The sequence below is a fragment of the Agelaius tricolor genome, unplaced genomic scaffold, assembly GCF_023055355.1.
Source record: "Agelaius tricolor isolate 1412-34295 unplaced genomic scaffold, bAgeTri1.0.p SCAF_16, whole genome shotgun sequence".
Lineage (NCBI taxonomy): Eukaryota > Metazoa > Chordata > Aves > Passeriformes > Icteridae > Agelaius > Agelaius tricolor.
In genome coordinates this window covers 6,588,138-6,611,337 of record NW_027269276.1, presented here as the reverse complement: position 1 = coordinate 6,611,337, position 23,200 = coordinate 6,588,138, and the positions used below count along the sequence as shown (strand labels likewise).

The following is a 23,200-nucleotide window of genomic DNA, read 5'->3' as shown; positions in this document are numbered from 1 at the left end:
AAAGCATAGGAAAGAAGCAGATTGCTCTAGTAATTATAGAAGATGCAGCAGTCATTTAATTCTGCAGTGATAAGCTTTTATTTAGGTAAAGTCTTTCAGGATATAGAGAATTTTCACATACAATGAAAATTTATGGGGTATTTTGACAGCTTATATTTCCATTCCATTTTCTCTAATCTTTCACCTAAAACAATTTTATGTTGTTAAGGTTTCTTTTCAAATGTGATTTTATTTGAAAGCTTTTCTAAAACATTCTGATTAATTTTGGCAGCAAATGTAATGAAATAATTTGTCTATCTTTTACACTTCTGTACATCAAGAAACCCAATGAAAAACTCAAGAAACAAAATTAAAAATGTGGGCTTGTTTTTACTTCAGCTTGAACAGAATTACTTCAACCCTTTCACCCCAGCTGCTAATGGACTTTATCTGAAGTCTCCTGGGGACCACATGAAATTTTGAGGACATGGGGCAAGAATAAGGGAAGAACCCTGGAGTCCAGAAGGGATGCAGAGGAGGTTCAGGGAAGGCAGAGAGGCTCCTGAGTGAATCAGCCCTTCCCCAGTGCACCTGAGCTGTCCCCAGGAGCTGCTGTGCTCACAGGGATGTGCAACACTCCTTGCATCACAGGAACAAATGAAAGATGCTCAGAACTGAAGTAAAAGCTGAGATTTTTGGCTACAACTGTTTGCAGGAGTTTCCTTGCAGAACACTTGCTAAGTGCCCGGGCTGGGTGTCTGAACAAGGGCTGGTCTCACACACACTGTGTGCTGCTGTTCATGGCTAATCCCTCCGAGGTCAAATAACGCTCTGAGTCACCACAGCCATTGCCAAGGCAACTGTGGAACATACAGAGTGTAAACACATGATTACAGATTCACTGTGCGTCCAGGAAGGAGGAGGAGGAGGAGGAAGAGCTGCACTGAAGTCAGTCATACTTCCACTGAAATCAGTGTAATCACTGCTGAAACAACGCTGGACAAACGCATGGGTGTCAGCAGAGGGGATGAAAAAAATCAGGCTTTTCCTATTTCTTGTTCTGCCTTTCCCCAACAACCTCTTCAGCACTGAAGTATTTTTTTTCCTTAGGTAGTCTCACCAAAATGAGGTAGGAGCACAGATGAAGGTGCTATCCACATGGCTATTTTACATCTGAGATGTCACCTCTTCCTTGCACCACAGCCCTGGGCAGTGCAGGAATGAGACTACCTTTTTGAAAATTCCCTTAAAACTCTGTCTGAAACAAGCTGTATTTTGGGACAGCACCCATCCCGGTCCACCTTCACACCCCACAAGATCATGACTTTACTGGGTAAAAAAAAAAAAAAAAACCACTAACAAAACAATCCATTATTGCTAAAGGAACAATTGAGAGAAATTCCCTCTTTTCCTTTTGAATCATGAACGGTGTCAGATTTCCCACTACCAGCACCAAAAGGAGCTGCAGGGAGCCCTCCCAGTGACTCAGGTACATCTGGGGCTGGCAGGACAGACAGTGCCCAGAGCATCACTCTGGTCCCACCTGGCAGCCACCTCCCTGGGCACATCCAGCACTGCTGCAAGGGCGGCAGTGATGGGAAAGAGTCGTTCCTGCCCGGAAATCCCATCCAGCAGGCTGGCTCCCACATGGGCTGGAGGGAACACTGAAGCTTTTCAGTTCCTTTCCTGGCACAAGCAGCCACAGCCCCGAGGGAGAGGTGAAGTCATTTTGAGCAGGGCTGGCAGAGCCCCACGCCCACCACACAAAAGCAGGGAAGGAGTCACCCCCTCTTGCTCTTCTGGGAGAAAATAAGCACTAATCTAATTGATTGCACGGGGCTCCAGTCATCAGTAGCCATAAAAAGGCTTCTCTTCCCAAGCCAACTGAACAACATGAACAGCACAAAAAGAGGAGGAAATGAAAAAAACTGAGTGGCCAACTTTTAGCTACTCATTCCCAAGAGAAAACAACTCCAAATTTTACTCCATGTGCATCTCTCACAAAACAATACTTAGGAGGTAGATGAAAAGACAAACCCAAGAAAAACACTTGATGGCCTGAGTTACACTGTGTGTAGTGAAAATGTCAGGCGTTTTTCTCACACTGGTAGCAGTGTGCTGCATAGCAACAAGTCAGAATGAAAGGTTAATGGTGAGGACTGCAGCCTGGAACACACTCATTCCCACGGTCCTGAAGTCACCAAAGGGAAATGCTGATTGGTTTTGTTTTGTTGGTGGCACAAAGGATAAAAACAGAGGTGGGCTTTCATGTGGAAACCCACCTCATCTGAAGCAGCCATGGAAAGATGGCACTGAGCAGAAAATCACCTGTACTGCAAGAGCTCAAGAAATGCTCTGTGAGCTCTGAGCTAACAGGATTTAGGGAAAGGGCTGTATTTCACCAGGAAGACAGCAATGAACCTCAGTGAGTCAAGCACACGATGAGTGTAGCTAAGACTTACTGGGCTGTCCACCATTTGGGCAACAGCAAACTTTACAAATGTATCTTCTACCATCTTTGCTGCATTTAAAAGCTTTTTACTATGTGTGTGTGTAACTGTGAGTTTTCTGCAATAGCATCTCATAGTTACATATTGAATAACTGCAATCTCAAAATCATATAATTCTAGTGAAATCAAGTAAAAGGTCTTTAAAAGGCAAAAGCAGTCATCCAAACGACGTGTTATATTCCTTGTGAATGTGTAAATGAGGATGAATACAACCAAGCAAAGAGCATTACATTCCAGTCCACTTGTAGTAACCAAATTTCACAGACTGATACACTGATAGGCAAAGAAAGGCAATTGTTTACCAGGCGAAATTGTCTCCAGACTCCCAGGATTAATCTTTCTCGTGCTTGTGCAGTGTTGGACAGTTGATCCAGTGAAGACTAAATAAAAAACTACATCATCTTCAACTTTATCTTCCTCAGTCAGCTGCACTGTAATAACAGAGTCACCCTAGGAAAAAGGACAAGAAACAAGATTAAGTTTACATGACCAAGAAGTGCATAATCTAAAATGAAATTACTCTTCCTGCAAGGTTCACACTCTCCATTCATACACTCCTTTCATAGGGCTCAATGCCCATCCTAATTTTCAGATATGCAAGTCAACCTCAGTGCCAAAGCCAGCCAACATCTAGGAAACACACTGACTGCAACTCTAGAGAGCGACGTAGAAATATCCAGGGTATTTTTAAAATAACAACTTAATATGGTAAAATCACACCAAGTCTGTCAAAGATGTGCACACCCCACACAGGGGTTTTTGTACAGACACACACACACATATATATAGACATATATAACACTATATATATATAAAATATATATCAGAATATAGACACACATAACAGAAATGAGACAGCGGCCAAAATTGCCTCTGCCCTCAGAAATTTGCAAAAATGCCCTAATTCTTGACTGAGCACTCAATTTCCCCTGTCCAAGCCAGCACTGCAACCATAGATCCAACCTGATCACTGAACACATCTCTCATCCACAATCCATAAATACACAAAGGTACCAAAGTTTCATATCAACTGAGATTTTTTTTCCCACCTTCCTTACAAACACACACTCACTGTAGTGCCACAGACAGCTCTTCTCACTCATCATATAAGCTCACGCCTTGGTGAGAAGATCTGTATGTTACCAAATACAGCAGTTCTTCAAGCCTTGAGAAGAAACCTCTCATGATCTGTTGGTTAAACTCTCCTGCTTAGTATTATGGAGGATTTAGTTCAGTATCTCAGTATATTTTATCATTTAGCTCATCTTTGCTCTCAGGGAAAATTATATTTATAAAGGGCGCACACGGTTATCACAGTTAACCCAGCAAAGGGTACAGTAAATACACCTGAAATTCCTTCATCTGCATGGGAAAGAACAGGGGCAATATGAACCAATTTCAGTATTCCATAGGGAAGGAAAAGCAAGGAAAGAGAATGTCTTACAGTTACTGCAGAACCAAGTGAAGCATTTTCATTTGATGAAAAAATCGTAAGCGACTCATTTAGGTAGGAAAAGACCTCCAAGAGCATCAGGTCCATTTGTTAACCCAGCACTGTCAAGCCATCACTAAACCACATCCCCAAGTGCCACATCTACACATCTTTTAAATGCCTCTGGGGTCTCCCCATGCTTTGTTTATTAGCCTGAAAAAATTATATAAACTACAAGATACTGAGAACAACAGTCTGTGATGTGACCTTCTGTCCGTTGTCTGTGGAGATCAGAACCAGGTGGATGCTCCAGTTTTACAGAGCAGCTGTGGCTGCCAGCTCTGCCACCACCTCACTGAGCATATGGCTACAGCTGCAAATCTGGAAAAGATTTTTTTATTATTATTATTATTGTTATTGCAGATTATGTAATTCTGATTTGCATATTCAAGAGAATACACATGTCATTTCCTTTAAAACCTCCTCCTTAAAAGGTTTCATCCCTTCTCTTTGTCAGATACAACTGTTGCAGACAATTCCCAGACTTCCAGGCCCTCCCGTCTATCGTTTCCCACGCTCTGCCTCACGTCTCCCTCAGCTCCTTTCACGTTTCCTCCTCCAAACTCGTGTCCATTTCTCCCCTGATCCGGCCCATCTGGCACCTCCTGCCAGGGGCAGGACTGCACCTTGTTTTATACAAACAAGATTTTGTGGGGCAAGTTCACAACCAGCCACTGGTCTTAAAATCAAATGTGTGGGTCAATCCTGTGACACAGGAAAGAGAACCAGAAATTCAAAAAAAACCCTTAGAGTTTTGTGAAGTGTATTTTGTATTTTTTAGAGGTTGCAGAGTTACAAATGTAAATTTTAGGAAGGTCTCATGCGATAATATCAGACCAGACTTCCAGCTGGGGAGGAAGGAACCATGTAGCAAAAGTCTATCTTGTATAGAGTCAGTGTTAAAATAAAAACAGGTGCAAAAAGAAATAAATCGAGCTTTAAATTCAAGCATGACCAGTTCACATGCTGAGTTGAAAACTAAATATTCTATTTCAAGCAAATGGATCCAGATTTGAGCTGATGTTCAAAAAAAACAAAAGCTTGAGTTTTAACCTACAAACCCTTTGCGCTTTGTTTTTTATATGTGTCTTTGTTCAAACCATTTCTCCCTTAAGGCATGAACATACAAAGTACTTAAACAGATTTAAAATGCAGGTGACACTTCAGAACATGCACCAACAGCACTGAGTGTTTAATACAGTATCTGTTAAAAGAGATTTTTTCTTTTATTTAACTCTGAAGTACAGCTAGTCTAATTTTTGTGAAATCAAAGCAAATTGACAGAGTTTTTGTGAGAAGGCACCTGTCTATCCATGCAAACTACTTACATTTCTAGGAAAAATAATTTAATTTGCATCAGTATTGCAAATGACAATTTGTATATTTAGTTAGTCACAGAAAACCTAGTAAACAGATGTAAGAAACCCCAACACCAGAGGTTCCACATAATCTGAAATCTAAGCTGGAACTTAAACATAGAGCTGGACTTACTTGACTTGATACCTGACCTAATTTTGAAGGTGGAAGGTGGTCAGACCAGTGACCTCCAGATCTATCCAACCCACTGGTTCAACTCCTTAGATTTTAATTCAGTTCATTTCAGTTATTGTTTAAGTCTAGGGAGAGCACAAATTATCATCAGCTGGTATCAATTTAAAAGGTTCTTCAGCTGTGTCTAAGCAGCACTTCATGGTGGGAGGGTCTCCACCACCCTGCTGCCACCTCTTCTGGAGGATCATTCAGCAGAAACTGTGGAACACTGAGCATCTTATTTATTGGATTTTTTACTTTAATTTTTAAGTTGTCTCCCTGCAGGTATCACCTGAGCTAACTCGGTCACTGTGCTGGTACAGGTCACCGCCAGAAGTAAAAAACCCTCCTTCTTCAACACACCTCTCTACCTCCCAGTTACTGACAATTTCATTGTTCACTGCCAATTTTAATTTGATTTTTAAGTTATTCAAACAATGTATTTATTTGGACAGGAAATAATACTCAGAACAAACCCCGCTCTTTCCAAGATTTTTGGACTTAAAGAAAATCAGTTACAAATGCAGCCAAATTCCTCCAACCCACATAGAAGACTTTCCAATAGCCCTATTGCATTCAGCCTCCAAAAACATTTTAATTGAAGTATGTTTACCTTTATTCATTTAATATTGTCCAAAAAATGTCATCTGTTCAGGATCACTGCCACACAAGGTGGTTATTATAACCCTTCTTTCATCCCAAATGGCTAGAAATGGGAGGCCAGCCTGCCAATATCCCTTTGGTGAAAGTACAGACAGATCAAAGCCATTCTCTGGAATGCTCCAACAAATAAGAATAATTTAATTTCAAAACTAGTTTGGATCGACTAATATTTACTTGGCTTAAAGCCCATTGGAAATGAAAACATTCCATTGTGGTCCATTCATGAAAGAGGCCACCCTGTCCCTTGTCTGGATCTGAAAAATCCCTGGTCTCAGATGTAATGGGGTGTAAAGAAGGTGGATGGGGCTCTTTCCTATAGACATATTCCCTTTTCCAAACCACGGGGAGAAAGCAGGTCTGCCTCACCATGGGACAGGTGCACTGGAAAAGCCAAGCCTGACTTTGAGCTTGAAACTAGAAAAGAACATAGGAAGGGATTTTAGAGTGGCCCATCTCTGAAGTTTTGGCAGCAGAAATACAATTATCTCTAAAAAGGCCCAAATGCTGTCATTAGAATTAAACCCCAAAACTATCCAGACAAGGCACCTGTTTGTCAGCATGATTTGCTGCCATTAGCACAACTCCACCTTTTTTACGTAGTAGCTCTTCCAGCATTTGTGGGTGGTGTGTAGGCAAAGCACAAACAACTCCAAGTAAACCTGTTAAAATGGACTATTTACCTTCAAAGGCTTTTTTTTTAATAGATGACCTCAGCAATATTTGGAAGTGGCAATAAAGTAAAGAAAACCTTTAAGCTCAAAAGAATTAAGATCAATTATGTTATCACCTCAAAAATACTATCCACCTTCCAAAAAGAAAAAATGGTTGTAAGCATATAAAGACATCTATCTTTTCCACTTCAAGCCTTGGAAAGGTGTCTGCTTTGGGGGAACTGGTCATCATTTGGGACCATGGGAACAGCCCTGGCAAATGCAGAATTCCAGATTTCAGGATGAAAACCATGAGTTTAGCTGGCAGTAGGGAAGATTCCCCAAGGGATATCAGCTCCACGAGAAACAGGTACACTTGTCAACAATATACTGAAAAAGGGAAAAAATATTCTTAACATGCTAGCTAACAAATTTTAACATTTCTGAAAACAAAAACGACAACAACAAAAACACACTAAAAAACCCCAAACAAACAAAACAAAAAACCAAAAAAAACCCCACCACATACCAAAAAACCCCCCCAAAAAAACCCCAAAAGGCGAGCTGTACTTTTGTAGCTGAAGCATTTTATTTCTAATCTGGGTTTTCCCCCCCATGGTTCATACTGGGAATTTTAAAGAACATTACTTAAGCCACTAACCACCCACTGATCTCCACACACGGAATCTAAAAATACTTATGAAAATTAAGTGTGCGTTAGATGGCACTACTGCAGCACTCTATTGTTACTTTAACAATCTTCTTTTCATGAGAAAACACCAACAACCAGTAATCATTAATTTATTCTACCCAGAAAAGCAAAATGCAAAAATTGCTGCTGAGCATTCACAGCAAACTGTGTCTGTGTCCTCATGCAGCACAAACCTACTGAATGGGAAGTGCATGGGTTAGATGGGTTGGAGATTCACATGAAGGAAAGAAAGCTTTTCTCCCTAGGTATTTCCTTCTAAGAGCTGTAGATTTTGGGTTTTTGTAGATATGAAAGAGGCTGGATTAGATGAGTAAATGTAACCTGTCATTGTAACAAGTTCTGTTTTGTTTCCGCTACTCATAACATGAATCAGGCCCTGGTTGAGTCACTGCTTTATTGCATTTTTGCTTCTTCCCCTTTGGGAAGCCCTAAACTGCTCCCAGGAGAGCTTCACCATACCCAGTACAGCACAAAATCACAGCTGTGGTTTCTTCCTCCTCTTCCTGCAGTTCAGGCTCTTTGGTACCTTTATTTATTAATTTTTAGATGGAGTTGGACTTGCTGTTACCCCAGCTAGTGCTTGACACAGAGTACCCAGGATCAGGCTGGAAATTCCAGCAGGAGGCAAGTCCTTTCACATCCCTGTGCTTTGAGTTTCCCCATCAATGAAATGAGAATCATGGTCCAAACACTGAGTACTTTTCATCCAAATGGCTTTTAAAGGAACAGCTGGCTTTTCAATCACATGACGTTTTCTTTGGAAAAGGTGCAGCACTGACAATAATTAAGCTAGACAAAATCAAAGGGAAAGTTGAGACAATTCCACCTCAAACTGAGAACTGCAGAGGAGTCTGAAAGCAGCTGGAGCATGGAAAAGGGAACTGCAAGGCACCTTTAAAAAATGTAGCAGAAATCATCAAATAAGGAAGAAAGTCCAATATAATTGTTTAGATGCTCGATGATCCATTACCATCTAGCTCTGTCAGTACACAACAAGATCAGCAGATAAACATTTGCTCCCAGACAGTTCCCATATCTCAGCTGAGTACCCTGGAAGGTCCCTCCCTCCAAAGGTTACTTTGGGTTGGTGCAAACTTGTGCTTAAACCCTCGGAGAATGACATCTGGAAAGGACACATGGACATCCCCTTGCAGAACAAAACCATGTGCAGCCACACGGGCTCCTGACTGCAAAAGGAAATGGGCGTTCGGACAACTATTTTTAGAGCAAACATGACAGTGCTCTCATCTCCTGGAATAACCCTTTTGATTGAGAAAGGCTTAGATCCCAGTTTTTCCAGGTCTGAGTAAGTGCTCCAGCCACTCAGCTGTGACACAGCACTATCACTGCCGGCTCCAAAAACCACAGAATGCTCTTCTTCCATGGCAAGAAAATAACCTACACCCACCAAACTCTTGCAGGCTGCTATTCCCAGGTTAACAGATGAACAGCTCACACTTGAGGGGCACAATCTGTCCTACCTCCAAAACACCCAGCTGAGTCCCCTTCCCTCTCTGAGTTTGTCAGTGGATCTCAAATGCCTCAGCCTGGAACATCCATCCCCTTGTCCAGATGTGGCCATTTAGCCTGCAAGCTCCCAGCACATGGATAGAAAAGGAAGGGACCATGGGAGGAGGTCAGAGGTATCTCTTACAGCAAGATAACAGCAATTATTATAGGCATCCTCAATTTCACCACTATGGATGGACTCAGAGGAGCACTTAGTGGGAAAAAAAAAAGAAGTCACATCAAACACAGCTCATTCTGCAGAACTCCAGGCCCCAGGAACAAAGGTAGGGCTGTAAAATGTGTCTGAACATGATCAGCTCTAGAAATCCCCCCTCACCTGGAGATATTCCCCATGATTAAGGCAGTGACCTGGGTCAGGAGCAGGGAGAAAGATGGATGTCATTGGGGTAAAGTGTTGCAACCTCCTGCAGATAAAACCTTCAGGGAAAGACTCCAAAAATAAATAGAATGGCAAGCTGCCAAGTTTTGGGGCAGATTGTGTCCTTTTTCATAGTCAATGACTTCAAACTCCTTGATCTTAAAGCATGAAGCAGAGAAGTTTTCCTAATTAAAAAAAAAAACCAAAAAAAAAACCAAAAAAACCCAAAAAAACCAAAAAAAAACCAAAAAATCACCCGCACAAAAGAAGACAACAAGAATGACTCCAGTAGTTTAAATAAAATGATTATTATTTTTTTAAATCGACCTCCAAACCTAACCTTATTTCCTCTTTAAATTAACAGTAGTGCTATTATTTCTACCAGTGAAAGGTTTCAGGTTAACAGCACAGATACTGAGCAACTCTGTGATGAGAAAGTCAGATTTTGCAAAGCACTCTCTCATTCTTTGGAAAACACAATCACAGACCATTCTGTCTTGCCCACAGGCCACCAAAAGAGCAGAATGATGGCAGATATTTTTCTGCCAGCCCAGAGAGCAAATCAAGGTGATACCTCCTTCCATATTTCATTAACACTGCACTGAGCCAAGTGATCTCCTCTTCCAATAATAGCCACAAAGCCATGACTTGAAACAGATCACTTTCATTCCTCAAAGGTGAAAAAGAATTTGGTCCAAAAATAAGATTAGCTTAGCACACTGATGGATAAAATGTTGACACAAGTACAGAGTCAAAAGGCCATTTATTCAAGACTCTTAGGGCAAAAAAGAATTTGTGGGAAAACAAGGACATTTATGATTAACAGCCCTGAGCTGTTGCCTCCAAGCCCAAGCTGGCTCTCATGGATCCAACCCTGGGTGCAACCTCTGCTGAAAAACACAGCACGGACACCCTCAACTTGCCTGTCTGCAGAGCCAACATTGTTAGAGCTGATTTATTAACACCATCTCACAGCCTCAACCACAGCCCAAGCCAGTCCAGGTGTCTAATCCTGCAGCAGGATTTGCTGGCAAAGAGATAAAAGGTTTGAGGAGGGCAAGGTGTGGATTTTCTACTCTGAACCAGCGTGAGCAGCACAAACTCCTATGGAAATGGGTATGCTTCAAGAAATCCATTATTAGTGGCCCACATCCTTTGATAGAGCAGGTCTCTGTCAGCCTCCAAATCAATCATCCCCAAGATGAGTCTTTATTGAGTGTCAAGATGCTATTATAACCATTACACACATATTAATCCGTGCAGCTCAAAGGAGATCTCTACAGACTGCCAGCAGAAATCCATCAAAGTAACAGGATCTCGTTAGTGCTGAGAGAGACACATGATTTATCTTCACGCAGAGATCATCCTGACATGCCACTCTGCTAGCCAGAGCCAGGCAGGTTATTAGATTGGGCTGTTAATAGCTGATTTAGCTGTACCACTGCCTCAGCACAGGGCTCCACGTGCTCTGCAGCACTCAGAGTGCATCAGCTCAGTGCCAGCCTGTGCTGCACACAGACAGCCCTCACAAAACTAAACAGCCAAGGTCATTTCCAATAATTTCTGGCAGGCACAAAAAGGTGGTAAAATTAACAGTACAATTATAGCAGCAAAATGAAACTTAAGGAGAGAAACAGAAAGGATAAGAAGAGTGCTATTCACCCTCTTGTGCTAAATGTAAACACCCAGGGAAAAACTCCAGTGGGGACTTTATTGTTTTGGTGGATTTTGCAGTTTAGTAAAGAAAATATCAATTTAATTTTCATTTATTCAGGCAGTTTAGTGTTAGCCAGGCTATCCACTTAAAAAATTGTGCACTTTCAGGCCTGAATAAGCAAGTATTGACAGTAACCTCAAGCCTCTTCCACCACAAACCCTGTACAGCTCTGGTATAGAGGAGGTGTAGATGTACACAAAAGCAGTAACACATTGGGGTTAACTTTAAATTATGCATGTCTCCATGTAATGTCACAATGAATACAAAGACAGGACAAAAGAAGGTGAAATTTCTTTGTAGCAAAATGTCCCCTCCAGTACCACCCAGTTTCTACAAGTACTGGTCTTTCAGGCTTTTTTCTGAAATTCTGGAAACTACTTCAATCAGTTCCTAGAAAAACACACCCAAATTGATGTGAATGTCTTGCTCTGGCCTCATCCTAAAGCCTCTTCATTACATTTACGAGAACCAAAGCAGGTAATTTTATAACCTGCTGCTTGAGTGATTGATAGTGTTTCCTACTAATTGCCCATCTAGCAATAACAACAAAATTGCAGAGCTTAGGAGCAATAGCAGGCAGCCTGAATGTGTGCAGCGACTGAGAGAAATCCAGCTACTCTCTTGGCACCAGAAGGATGGAGAGAGTCACAATTCCTGGAAGATAAAGTACATATGATGACATATTATTAGAAGCAATCTTCTACCACTGGAGTATTTTCACAAATAGCCTTGGGGTGTCTTAAAGAAAACCAAAAGCAAAAAAAAAAAAAAATCAGGTTTGAACACTTAAGATCCAAAAGCAGAAGAGAGCTGAAGGACGGCTTTTTCCTGGTACTTCAGCCTCCTCTACAGTACAGCAAAACCTTCAGAGACAGAGCTCAGTGTGTTCCAGAGCACTCATTTTCCTGCCAGCTGCAAAATATCCTCGCCAGTCTTTAAATTTTTCACAGCTACAGTACTTAGAGCTACTGCAATGACTGAGGCACTTTTTAAAGTGCCATTTTTGCCATGAGAGAACAGAAACCATTATAATCATTACCTTACTGATGAAGTAAACCTCCCCAACCACAACTGCAGACAGGTGAAACTTTTGCAATGTTTAAAAGAAACACTTTGAAACATCAATACAAACACAGGCAGCCCTGAAGATGTGTCCTGCGACAGAACTGCCACTTGATGGCACTGCACAGCATCGAGCTACAGTGATTAACAATTATTTTATTTTCCACTTCAGCACAATATGGAATTGCTTTACTGAGCCAGGCAGAGGATGAGCACTTGCAGGGACACCACATCCAACACAGCCTTTGGGAGCAATGCAGGCAGAGTGCAGGGGATTTGGGAGGCTATGTGAAATTTTGGCTTCGTGAAATCAACATCTTTATGAGCACTGCTCTCGCATCAGCTTTGCTGTCAGAGCTGCCTCTAGCTGAACAAAATGACTGTCAGCACTTTGGTACAGGAAATAACAGCAGGGGCATGTATCCTGAGGAATGACATGGGAAATGTGTTTGTGCATTCTAAAGGTAGCATAAGAATACATCCCACAGTGGAACAGTAGTTGAAGAGTATTTTTGTTCTCTTAAACTCAAATGCAGACCTCCATTGCTTATTCCTCCTGAGAAGAGAGGAAGCAACACTGTCAGTGATGCTGGGGATGGGACACCATCTCTTGGGTCTGTCCAGGTACTCCCAGCTCATCAGCTACCACAAGAAGTAATGAATCCCAAACACAGAGTCCAAGACATGTACATAATCTCACCCAATTTTAATATAATTCCTAGTGTGATAATATAAGGATTCCTTCTGCAGTTTCAGAAAGCAGGAGGAAGCAATCTAACAGCTCCCCAAAAGCAGATCATTGTCTCTGCTTTCCCACCCCTACCAGCTGTACCAGCTCTGGCATCTTCTGCAAGTCATATTAAAGTTCACACATAATGCTGCAAAGTAGTGGTGAGTTAAGGGCAGAATTTCAGAGCAGTGCTCCAGACTTCAAGCCAGACTGTTTATTGTTTACCAGCACTTTCACACCCACAAAACAGGATCACAGAAGAAAAGTTCAAATAGATAATGAGGGGAGGAGGGCTTTGAACCCATATCCAGCACTTTTAGCTTCAGACAATTTGGAAGAAAGGTTGAGAAAAGGCCTCTGAGCTGCAATTTAAGCAACAGCTTCTCCTGGAGGAAGATGCTGCTGATGGTCTGGCAGCCTCATCCAACTTCTCCAGGCAAAGCTGCCTTCAGTGAATGCACAAAAGTCACCATTTCACCAACAGCCCTATGCTAACATCACACAAACCTCATGAGCTAGTCTCTCTTAAGAGGAGCAAGCCAAGCAGTCAGATCAGCCTCACAATAACCAGACTGAGCAGAAGTCTGCGCTGGGGTGTGACAGAACCCAGAAGCAGCAGCAGGGAGCTTGCCAGGGGACGTTGCTGAGCTCAGGTGGCAGCTGCCAGACATCCATTTCCACAGAAGGGATGGCTTCCTGCATGATGCAGACCAGAGTTTGGGAAGTGGAGGATGAAAGGAATCTAAATCAAAGATCTGAGTGACAAAAACTTAAAAGATGAGGTCAAGCACAGTTTAGTGAGGAAAGTATTTTGCCTGGAGAATTAAAGCAGAGCCAGACAAGCTGCAATATACTCCTCTCAAAAAAAATCAGTTTATTCAGGCGCCCCACTGACTTTCTTAAAACCAACCAAGCAGCAGGTTCTTCCACAAGTAATGCAAGCAAATATTTTATTTGTAAAAGGTGCTCAGAGGCCTCCACTCATTCATTACTCAAAGACATTCTGAAGGTAGGGCAGAAAGCTAGTTTGTCATTAAGAAGAAATCAAGTACCCAACAAATAAAAGACAAGAGGTTTATCAGATCCTCTCACCACAGAGCTGAACTAAACATCAAGGCTGGCTGTCCTCTTGCCTAAGGACCTTGAGAGAAACAAAAACAGGGCTTCTGTATAGTGACTTTGGTGAGAAATTCCCACATCAAAAGCATGTGTGGTATGTTCTCCTTTTTCTGCTGGACTGACCTCAGATACTCAGGCATCTCAGCGGCCTTTGTCACCATACATGCCACTAAGCAAACAAATTCTGCTTTAGTAGAAAAGTAACTTAAGCACAGCTGCCAACCTCATGACAGCATCTTACTGTAGAACTATAAAAGTATTTCATTTTGTCCTTTTGTCCCCTTGGCAGAGATTTCTGAAGAACATTAATCATATATCACACAACAGCGACACCTGAGGTAAGAAGCCAGATGTGAGGCACACACAGGTACAACACCTCACTGCACTCAGGGAGCCACAGCACTTGGGACAGACACTGCTGCCACAGGCCTCAAAACTCTGTATTGGGAACTTTTATCTTCAATTCTTTAATATTAACTCAGAAGGTGGGGGGGGTTTAAAGCATGAACATCAGAGGGTGTTACAATTGCTTTTCTCAGGAATACACAGTGCACTTCAGTAGGGCCTCATTCTACATGAATATGTAAGTGGGGGGAAAATATTACGAGCATTATCCTTTTTTTCAGTTTTAGATTAAAGCAGGACAAACTGGGATATTTACAAGAGTTGTTCATTCATTAACAGAAGAGGACCTACTGTACCCAAACCCCAGGTTATATTAAGAGAGGGTCAATGCATTCTTTCTGAGGCTTTTGAAGTTCATACTTCATTAAGCTGCATGACATTTTGCCTTGGAAGTGGGAGCTCTCATCTCTATCAAACAGTCTCCTTGAGAAACTCTGCAGGTTACACAGCTCCTAAGTGGCAGTTTAGACAAGAGACTCCATCCACAGACCCGATTAAAGACCAAAGCCAATGGCAGCATTTTTATCAATTAAGTGTTTGCCCTCTCACGCAATCACCAGTTATGACACATTTGGGTTTGTCACTCCAAATAACGTGGGCACACCTTAGACAAACCATGCAGAGGAGGAGTGCTGTGATTTAAAACAAGTTTGTTCCTTTTAATCTAAAAGGAAAAAGGAAAAAAAGTTTGCAGCAATACATCATGCTTCTCCAGCTGCTAATCTTTTCCATTTCACACCCACTGATCATTATCACCATGAAAAAATATTCCCGTCTTAAAGGCAGATCTAAGGTTGTAACCTTGGTTGCAATCAAGAGTAGATGAGATTAATGTTTCCCAACGTTTCCCTGCATGTCACCCCAGTGCTTTTCCAAAACATTCATACCCAAATACTGCTCTCCAGTCATTTTTCTAAAAAAATAACCCCAAACCAACATTGATTTCAGAGAAGTAGGAGATGCGACTGGGTTACAAAAATGATCAATAATTCTGCAGAGACCCCAGAGCTAGCAGAGGCTGAAATCAGAAGCTGTGCACATCACTTTTGAAGGGAGATTTTCTGGACACTCTATGCAGCTGAAGACACAACCTTGATCAATCTTTCACGTGTACTCCATATTTACTAAAGTTTGGGTGGAAATAAGGACGTGGCTTGTGAGCCTTGATCCTCTTGTAATTAAATCTCCTGCTGAATAATCTGATAGACTCCCAATTAATGATAATGTTTTTAAAAAGATCAACACTTCACATTTGCACTTTCCCACGGATGTTAGCAACAGTGGAGTTTAATCGTGACTAATGTAAACAATCTCATCTATAAACAGAGAATTAATGAATCACAACAATAAAATTACCACCTAATAATACACTTCCATTGTTCAGAGCATTGTTAATCCTTTTTTTTTTCATACTCCTAGATGATCTGGATATTCCAATACAACAGTGACAAGAGCCAGGAAGTACCTTACAATGCTGAAGTTGAAATTTTGACTTTTGGTGGTAGGGAGATACAACTTTTATAAAAACATGACAATCACCGAGGTCACCGCAAGCACGTAAAAAAACCAAAGAAAACTGAAGTTTGTGACTTCTCACCTCCCATCCTCCTGTTCCACCCAAGGCCTGCCAGTAAACAGAACAGCCTGGTCCTTCAGCTTTGAGACCCCAGGCTCCCTGAGCACAAAGGCCCAGGCAGACCCCAAGTAAGGTCTGAAACACTGAACTGCATTCTCTACTGTGTGCCCGATAAGAACTCCCATATCAACAGGATGGCACCGGAATACAAGAGGGATGTGAGCAAAGTTAGTTTTGGACTGAATCCAGTGTCTGTGCATCAATAAAGATGTTCCCAACTGCAGTCTGAGGCAGATAACCAAAGGACTGCCTGGCTACAGGCACCTTTTTTTAGCAGCTGAAAAAATCAATGCATCGTAAGGAAGTGAGTTTGAACATTTTTATTACAAATTCACCCCACAATATTCAGCCACAGGCTCTGCTAAGTCCCACCACCCTTTCTAAATGCAATTCCATGCTGACATTGGTAGGGATGGGGGAGCTGCTTGCCCCCCATCCCACGTGAGCACCAGCATCACTCTATCGCACCCGAGCTAAATTGGGGAACACTTCCCTGCCCTATCTCTCCTGGCACCAGCTCCTCAGCCCCATGACTGCGCTGCTGGGAGCAGCTCCCAGGGCCAGGAGAGCTCCTGAAACAGCTCCTTAGTGGAGGTAACAACAGCTCTGGGTGACATATACAGTGCTCCTGGGCGACAGGAGCCAGCTGTTGGCAGAGCAAAGGAGCAGCAGCTGTCCCAGCACAGACCTGCAACAATGCTCCAGCTCCTGGCAACCTCATCAACAAGAGAACAATGAGGCAAGGATGAAATGAGGCACTGAATCACAAAAACACAACACTCATTATTACAGGATATGTTTTCCACCTTACTTCTTAATCTTCACACTTACAAGGGCCAGTAGTCTCATCATTACAGGCCATGACCTCTCAGTGGTCACAAGCTCTGCAGAGGCAGCACAGATGATTTTTACAGAAGAGGTAAATAGAAGTTCAAGCAGCCAAAAGAAAGTACCAAGAAGGATACAGGAGGTGGTCTTCCTTCCTTTTATGCACACTGATTTGAGTAATACAAGAATCTCTACCCCTCTATTGGTGTGTATGTGGCAATATCATCTTTTCCATCACCCGAAAAACTTTGGCCCCAAGCACACTGGACATCTCAGGTTCCCAAACCCCCTTTCTTAATTATGAATTATGAAACCTGGGCTACCTGGTAATTACCAGACAGGATAAAGCATGCTTTAGCTCTCTAACTGGCTTCCAGGAACTGATAATTTTTTTACTTTCTCCTCCTAAAAGGAGCTCAGTAATGCTGCTGATGAAAACAACTATCTAATGGATCTTTCAGGATGAAACTCATGGCAGACTTAGTAAAAAAATATACAAAATTGCATAATCCTTAATCTAAGATAGCTTAAAAGAGGAAGATGCAAAGGTGTCAAAAACAAAAGGGTCAAGTGTGGGAGAAACATATTTTCCTAAGACAAAGATAGGGAAATCCTCTGACATGGCAGTATTGCCTGTTATTTCTAGTCATTCAAAGAGATGAAATTCCTTATGGAGGAATTAACAGAATACTATTCTCAGTAATTTGAAAACAAGATCAAGGAGGCTGTATATGAAAAATGGAGTTGCCATCACTCTGAAGAAGGAATGTGGTGAGGTTTGTTATTTGTCTCCCAAAGGCCAGGCCACAAGACTGCTGTGTGTGCCTTTAGAAAAATAGAAATACCAGGAAGATACCCATTTCTTTGTGTTCTGCTGGCACCTAACAACTCTCAGATGAGCTGTCAATTAGCAACACATGGAAAACAAAACTGATCTTAAAATGTACAAAGCATTTATACTGAGAGCAAACAGAAAGACTAAATCTTGACCTTTCAAATTTTCTTAAGCTACCGACAAATTTGTTTTTTTGAAAGGGAGCTGATTTGTGTATACACCTGGCCAGGAGAAGAGGAGAGAAAAGGGAGTCACTGATGTATTAATAATGTAACTTATTTGCATTGCAAAGAAACACTATACCAAGTGCTATACAATCATTATTTTACACCAGGCTACATTTGACCTCAGCCCAGTTCTCTGTCACATGGGGGATGAGGAGTTCTAAGTGTACCACTTCAGTATTACATACTCAATAAAACCCCACACAAAACAGTGGGAAAATAAACTAATTCAATAGATAAGACTGAGAAAACAAAGCCTCCAGATTAGCAAAGTCATACACTGTTCAAATGACATGGGAATAATTTTGTTCTGTATTACACCATTCATGTGTTTCTACTGTAGCAATTTCATCATATATTTGCACATAAGTTCCATTCTCCCTTAACATGTCCTAAGCTTAAATGAAGTTTCTTCAAAGTCAAGGTACATTCAGTAGACTAGAGATTTAATAAAGTTCAGGCAACATTTAGTTTCAAAATTCAGTATACAGTGTACTCCTAGAAAGCCACTCTACAAAATCAGGTCACACTACATAGTATTTTAATCTTGCTTCAAGCACAGGCTTAGGAAAGTGGGTAGAGAATAAATTCCAATGCAAACTTCTAGTTGGTAATTAAAGGTAGGCAAAATTCAAAGCCCCCATGGCCTTAAAGGTCAATACAATCCATTATTGACAACATACAACACTCTCCAAGATAAAGGTCTATCACCAGTCCTGATTGTTTCACCTTCCTTCCCCTTAAAAACCACATTTGAAATTTTCCCTTCAAATTTTCCACCTTCTCATCCATCTCTGCCCTGGCTGGCGAGGTCTGTGGGCAGGACCATGAGCTGCAGCAGCTCAGCCTGCTCCCAGCATGGCAAGGCAGTGTGGAAAGCAAACAGTTACAGAGCTGGCTGGCAGCTTTGGCACACATTGAACACACGCTCACACACCCCCACACATCCAGGTCTGATTTGACAGTGCCCATGTTCTCCAACAAAGCTGCTATTCAGGGCCAGGGGAAGCTTGTTCCTTATTCATGGAGGTTACGAGCTCGGAGAGGCTGACGTAAACCATCCTCTGCTGCAGCCCAGCCCTGTGCGGCCTCCAGGTCCTCCCTGCCACGTTTAAAACTCCAAACAGAAAAATATTATCACAGTGGGCAAGCCCTGCACACTGGGATGCCCTGTTTTCCACACTAGCAGTTTCTTCTCACCACCTCTCAACACATCAAGTCACACGAGCACAGCCATGCACGCTTTGGGGAGGAAAAACAGAACTGGGGGATACCTGCACAGGGGCAGCATTACATGGCTCAAAACCAACTTAAAACAGTCTGCTGGAAACCAGAGGAGCTCTGTGACTTACCTGAGAGCGTTACCACTGAGCATCTGCAACTGAATTAATACAAAGAAACTCCTTAGGGAGCAAAGAAAAGAAGCAGCATCTCCAAAAAGCTGATGGGAAGTGTTTTGTGTGAATAGTAAAGTGTTTTAATTGGTACTCACATACAATGGAGCTTGCTGTGGATTAAGTTTCATGACCTCAGAACACTGAAACAAAAAAGAAAAAGCAAGTTGAGGTTATTTTTCATAAAATTGTAGGTACTTCTCTAAGTTGCTTTAGCACTCTCACATTCCTTTTTCCAATAACCACTTTTTCTCTTCCCCTTCATGTCCATCTCAGTTCATCTTTCCTCCTACCAATCCTCACTTCATATCTGCTTTTTATGGCAATCAATCCTTAATTGAAATCCTTCCACCAATTCTGCCACTCCCCCATGAAAAATCATTTATGAGTATTTGCAATTCTCTCTGCTGCTCAAGAAATCCAACTACTACCTTGTCCAAGGTAATTTGGTGTCATTTTTTACCCTTTTCACTGGATTATTTGTTAAAAAACATTTCAAAACTACACAGAAAACAAACTATCAAAAATGCTCTGAAGGAAAAACTTCCAGAATAGATGATGCTCATATTCTGATTACCATTTTTCATAATCAAAATCTACCATTACTCATCCTGCAAAAGCTATTTTAGTCAAGAATCTTTCCTCTTTCTGGTCTGTCCCTGGAATTTCTCTATAACCTGGTGAAAGTTTCTTATATTGAGCTTTGAATCAGTTGAACCAGAATTTCTCTTGCATTAGTTCCTCCACTCCAGCAGAAAATATTCACTCTAAACAAAAGCCCTAAGTTTTCATTTAATGTGTGTATTAAGAGATCCAGGATCCTAAGATGAAGGAATGCAAAACAATTAAAAATGGAATTTCTGCTGTTACTCATGTCTGCAGAACTCGTAATGCTCTGCAAATACTTCAAGCTCTTTTTAAAATAGATGAAATACCATTCTTCTTTTCACACCAAAAATGCAGGATCTTGTTCATACTTTGCTCCTTTCCAAGTCCCACAGTTTGCCTTTAGTGAGACAGAAATTAAACCACAGCCTAAGTTCTCTTAGCTGATTCCAGCTAGCCTTGCTCCCTCACACGCTCTCTTCATTTTACAAAATGTTTTTGTGCCAGTTGCTTTAAAATACCAGAGTGACCTGCCAAGCTTGTGCATCAAAACAGCCCTTCTGCAAAAGGTCCTCTGAGGCAGCCAGTAGATGGAGAAATATTTTGCAAGAGTTTTAAATCAAATCCAATTCATACCTGCTTTTAACCTTGAGATTCCCCTTCATACAGCAAGAACACCCTGATAGTTATGCCTGATAGTTTTCACTGTATTTCCAGCTCTTACAAAAACTTAGTCAGGAAAAGAGGGGATTAGTAGCACTAGCTGCCATTTGGGCAGGTGAGCTCCAAAAACAGCTCAGAGAACAATCTTCACTTGTACCCTAAAACATGCCCCTGGCAGTTCCAGTCCTACTGAGGGCTCAAAATGAAAAAAAGAAACAAAACCAAAAAATGCACAAAATCTGCCAAGCTCACTCATGACCTGAGCCTCTCTCTCCTGTTCTGAACCTGGGTGTCCTAAACAGGAGCATAAAAACACTCCCTAGACAAGAGCATTCATTGTATCACACAGAAATCAAATCATGCTTAAAAAAAACCCCAAGCTTTCAAGCTCACTTCATATATGGATTTTTAGAATTTCTCATTGGTACAGACTAATTCCCTGTGAATTCAAACTCATAACAGTTTTTGTTGGGATTTTTTTTTTGGCAAGAGAAGTGCACAGCAGCAGCAGTGAAATAAGGTGACACTGTTGAACACTGGGTCTTGTCACAAAATCATGGGAATACTTCCTGCAGGAAGATTTTTTTCCCCCTCTTATTTTACTGGTTGGCCCTTACATCAGTCACTTGAAGTGATTCCTTGGTTCATAACGTACATGTCATTCCAATTTTTCTAAGGATGCAAACTTAGTTTGCAAGGAGACAGGCAGGTTTGGAAGATATTTCATTTTATCTTGTTAGTTAGTTATTTGGCAAAAACATAGGAGAAAAACTGAGTGACAGATAAGCCTGAATGACTACTCTGAGTCAATAAAGGACTAAATTTAGGTTTCTAGACAAGTGGATTTCTCCAACCAATAGACATGCAGGGAGCAGCCTCTGAAAAACTTTAAAAAACCTTTAATCCAGTAAGAAGAGGGAAAACAAAAAGCAGATCATACTGGTCATAACCTAGCCAAGATACACAGGGATCCTAACACAGTCAGAAAGTTGGACTACTTCAAGTGTAAAAATGAGGAGGGAAGGGAAGCTAAACAGCTAAACTTTGTTTTCTCCTGTTATTAGAGGAGCACATCCTTCAAGCCAATGCCTGCTCTGAGCCCCAAAAAGCCATTTCTATCTTTTTGGGCAGGAAGAACTTGCTGTACCAGATACAGAAGAATGCAATGAGAATAACTGGCCCTACTGTGATATCAGGATCTGGACTGCACGTGAACTGTCTTGAAAGCCAAACTAACAAGAACAAGTACAAATCTAAATCTAAATCTAAATCTAAATTTAAATCTAAATCTAAATCCCACCTTCCTCACCCAGCTCCCACCCAGTAACCTCAGAGCAGCCTACAGATTCTGTTCCAGTAGCAGCTGCCTGTACTTAAAAACATTTATGGTATTTCTCACAAATAGCTAAACCTTTTGAATTTCAGTGGGAGATTTATCACAAGCTCCATATACATCTAGACAATTACATTGCAAGGTTTCTAGAATTATATTAGGCTTTCCACCTTAGGATAACACAGTGAAATCCCCTGTATTTGCAAATTGGAAAGTAGGACATGAAAGGAAAATCCAGGTTCAAGTTCTTCAAAGCAACAATGGTTTTAGACGTTATAAAAATTTGCAGACATCAGTAAAATAGAAAGCTACTGGAGCCTTCTCAAAATGGGACAGACACCTTTCTGCTCTGCTAAGCACTGAAGAATTAATACACTGAGTTTTATTAATGTCTCTTTTAGAGAACTTCTGTGTTATTTCACATAAAATTTCATGGATGAGGACAAATGACTGCTCTTCATTTCTCCGGGTATGTTAATATATGTCAGGGAAAGAAAGGAAAAACAAATCATTTATTTGCTTTACTGTGGTTCCCAAAACCTCATCCAGAATTAGGGCCCCACTGGTTACATGCTGTAAAAATGTCAATGCAAACAAAGTTTCTGCCCTGAAGAGTTTACAAATAAGCACAGGCAGCAAGAAGGGATACAAACCCCTCGTGCTAAAGCAATAAACTCTCTTCTCATCCACTGCCCCCAGCTACCACTAATTTGGCCATAATTAGGTGGCTTATTTCTTCTAGGCATTGCAGGCAAAGTGTGTATCATGAGGACAAATCTGACAGGGAGGTCAGTGCTCCTCCAGGCCAACCCATCCCACATACAGTCTGCAGGGCTGAAAGACTTGGAACACCATGAGTGCCAAAATGCCTTTTCCATTTTCCCATCACACCCTGGTCAGGATTGCTCTTTTTGGCAGTGGGTTAAATCAAATGCTGGTTTCACTGCTCAGCTTCTGTGAGCTCCCCAGCATCCACTCCTGGCTGCCTGGCTCCATATGGAGCATTTATAAGAAAGAAAACACAGGGCCACTCTCCAGAGCTGCCCATTAGCAAATTTATATTTATTTATTTTTTTATGAGAAGGAAGATCTACAGGATGGTGGAAACAAAACCAACCACTCTTGCCTCCAACAGCAGAGCAGAACTGCAACAACCCAGAGGATAAAGGATATTTAATCCACGTGGTACAGGTGGGAAAGCCTACCTACCCCTTTCCCTCTCCC

At 41.6% G+C, this 23,200-nt stretch overlaps 1 protein-coding gene across 4 annotated transcripts in view; it reads right to left on the bottom strand.

Annotated features, from left to right (window-relative positions):
• The window catches only part of AKAP13 (A-kinase anchoring protein 13), a 208,718-nt gene that overhangs the window by 131,039 nt on the left and 54,479 nt on the right, over positions 1-23,200 (bottom strand). For all 4 annotated transcript variants that reach the window (XM_071441287.1, XM_071441288.1, XM_071441289.1 and 1 more), the window contains exons 4-5: positions 19,473-19,517; positions 2,792-2,939 (exon numbers count right to left, since the gene is read on the bottom strand). In XM_071441287.1, coding sequence (XP_071297388.1) covers positions 2,792-2,939; positions 19,473-19,505 — 181 coding nt within the window. In that variant the 5' untranslated portion in view covers positions 19,506-19,517. The remainder of the gene's footprint in view (positions 1-2,791; positions 2,940-19,472; positions 19,518-23,200) is intronic.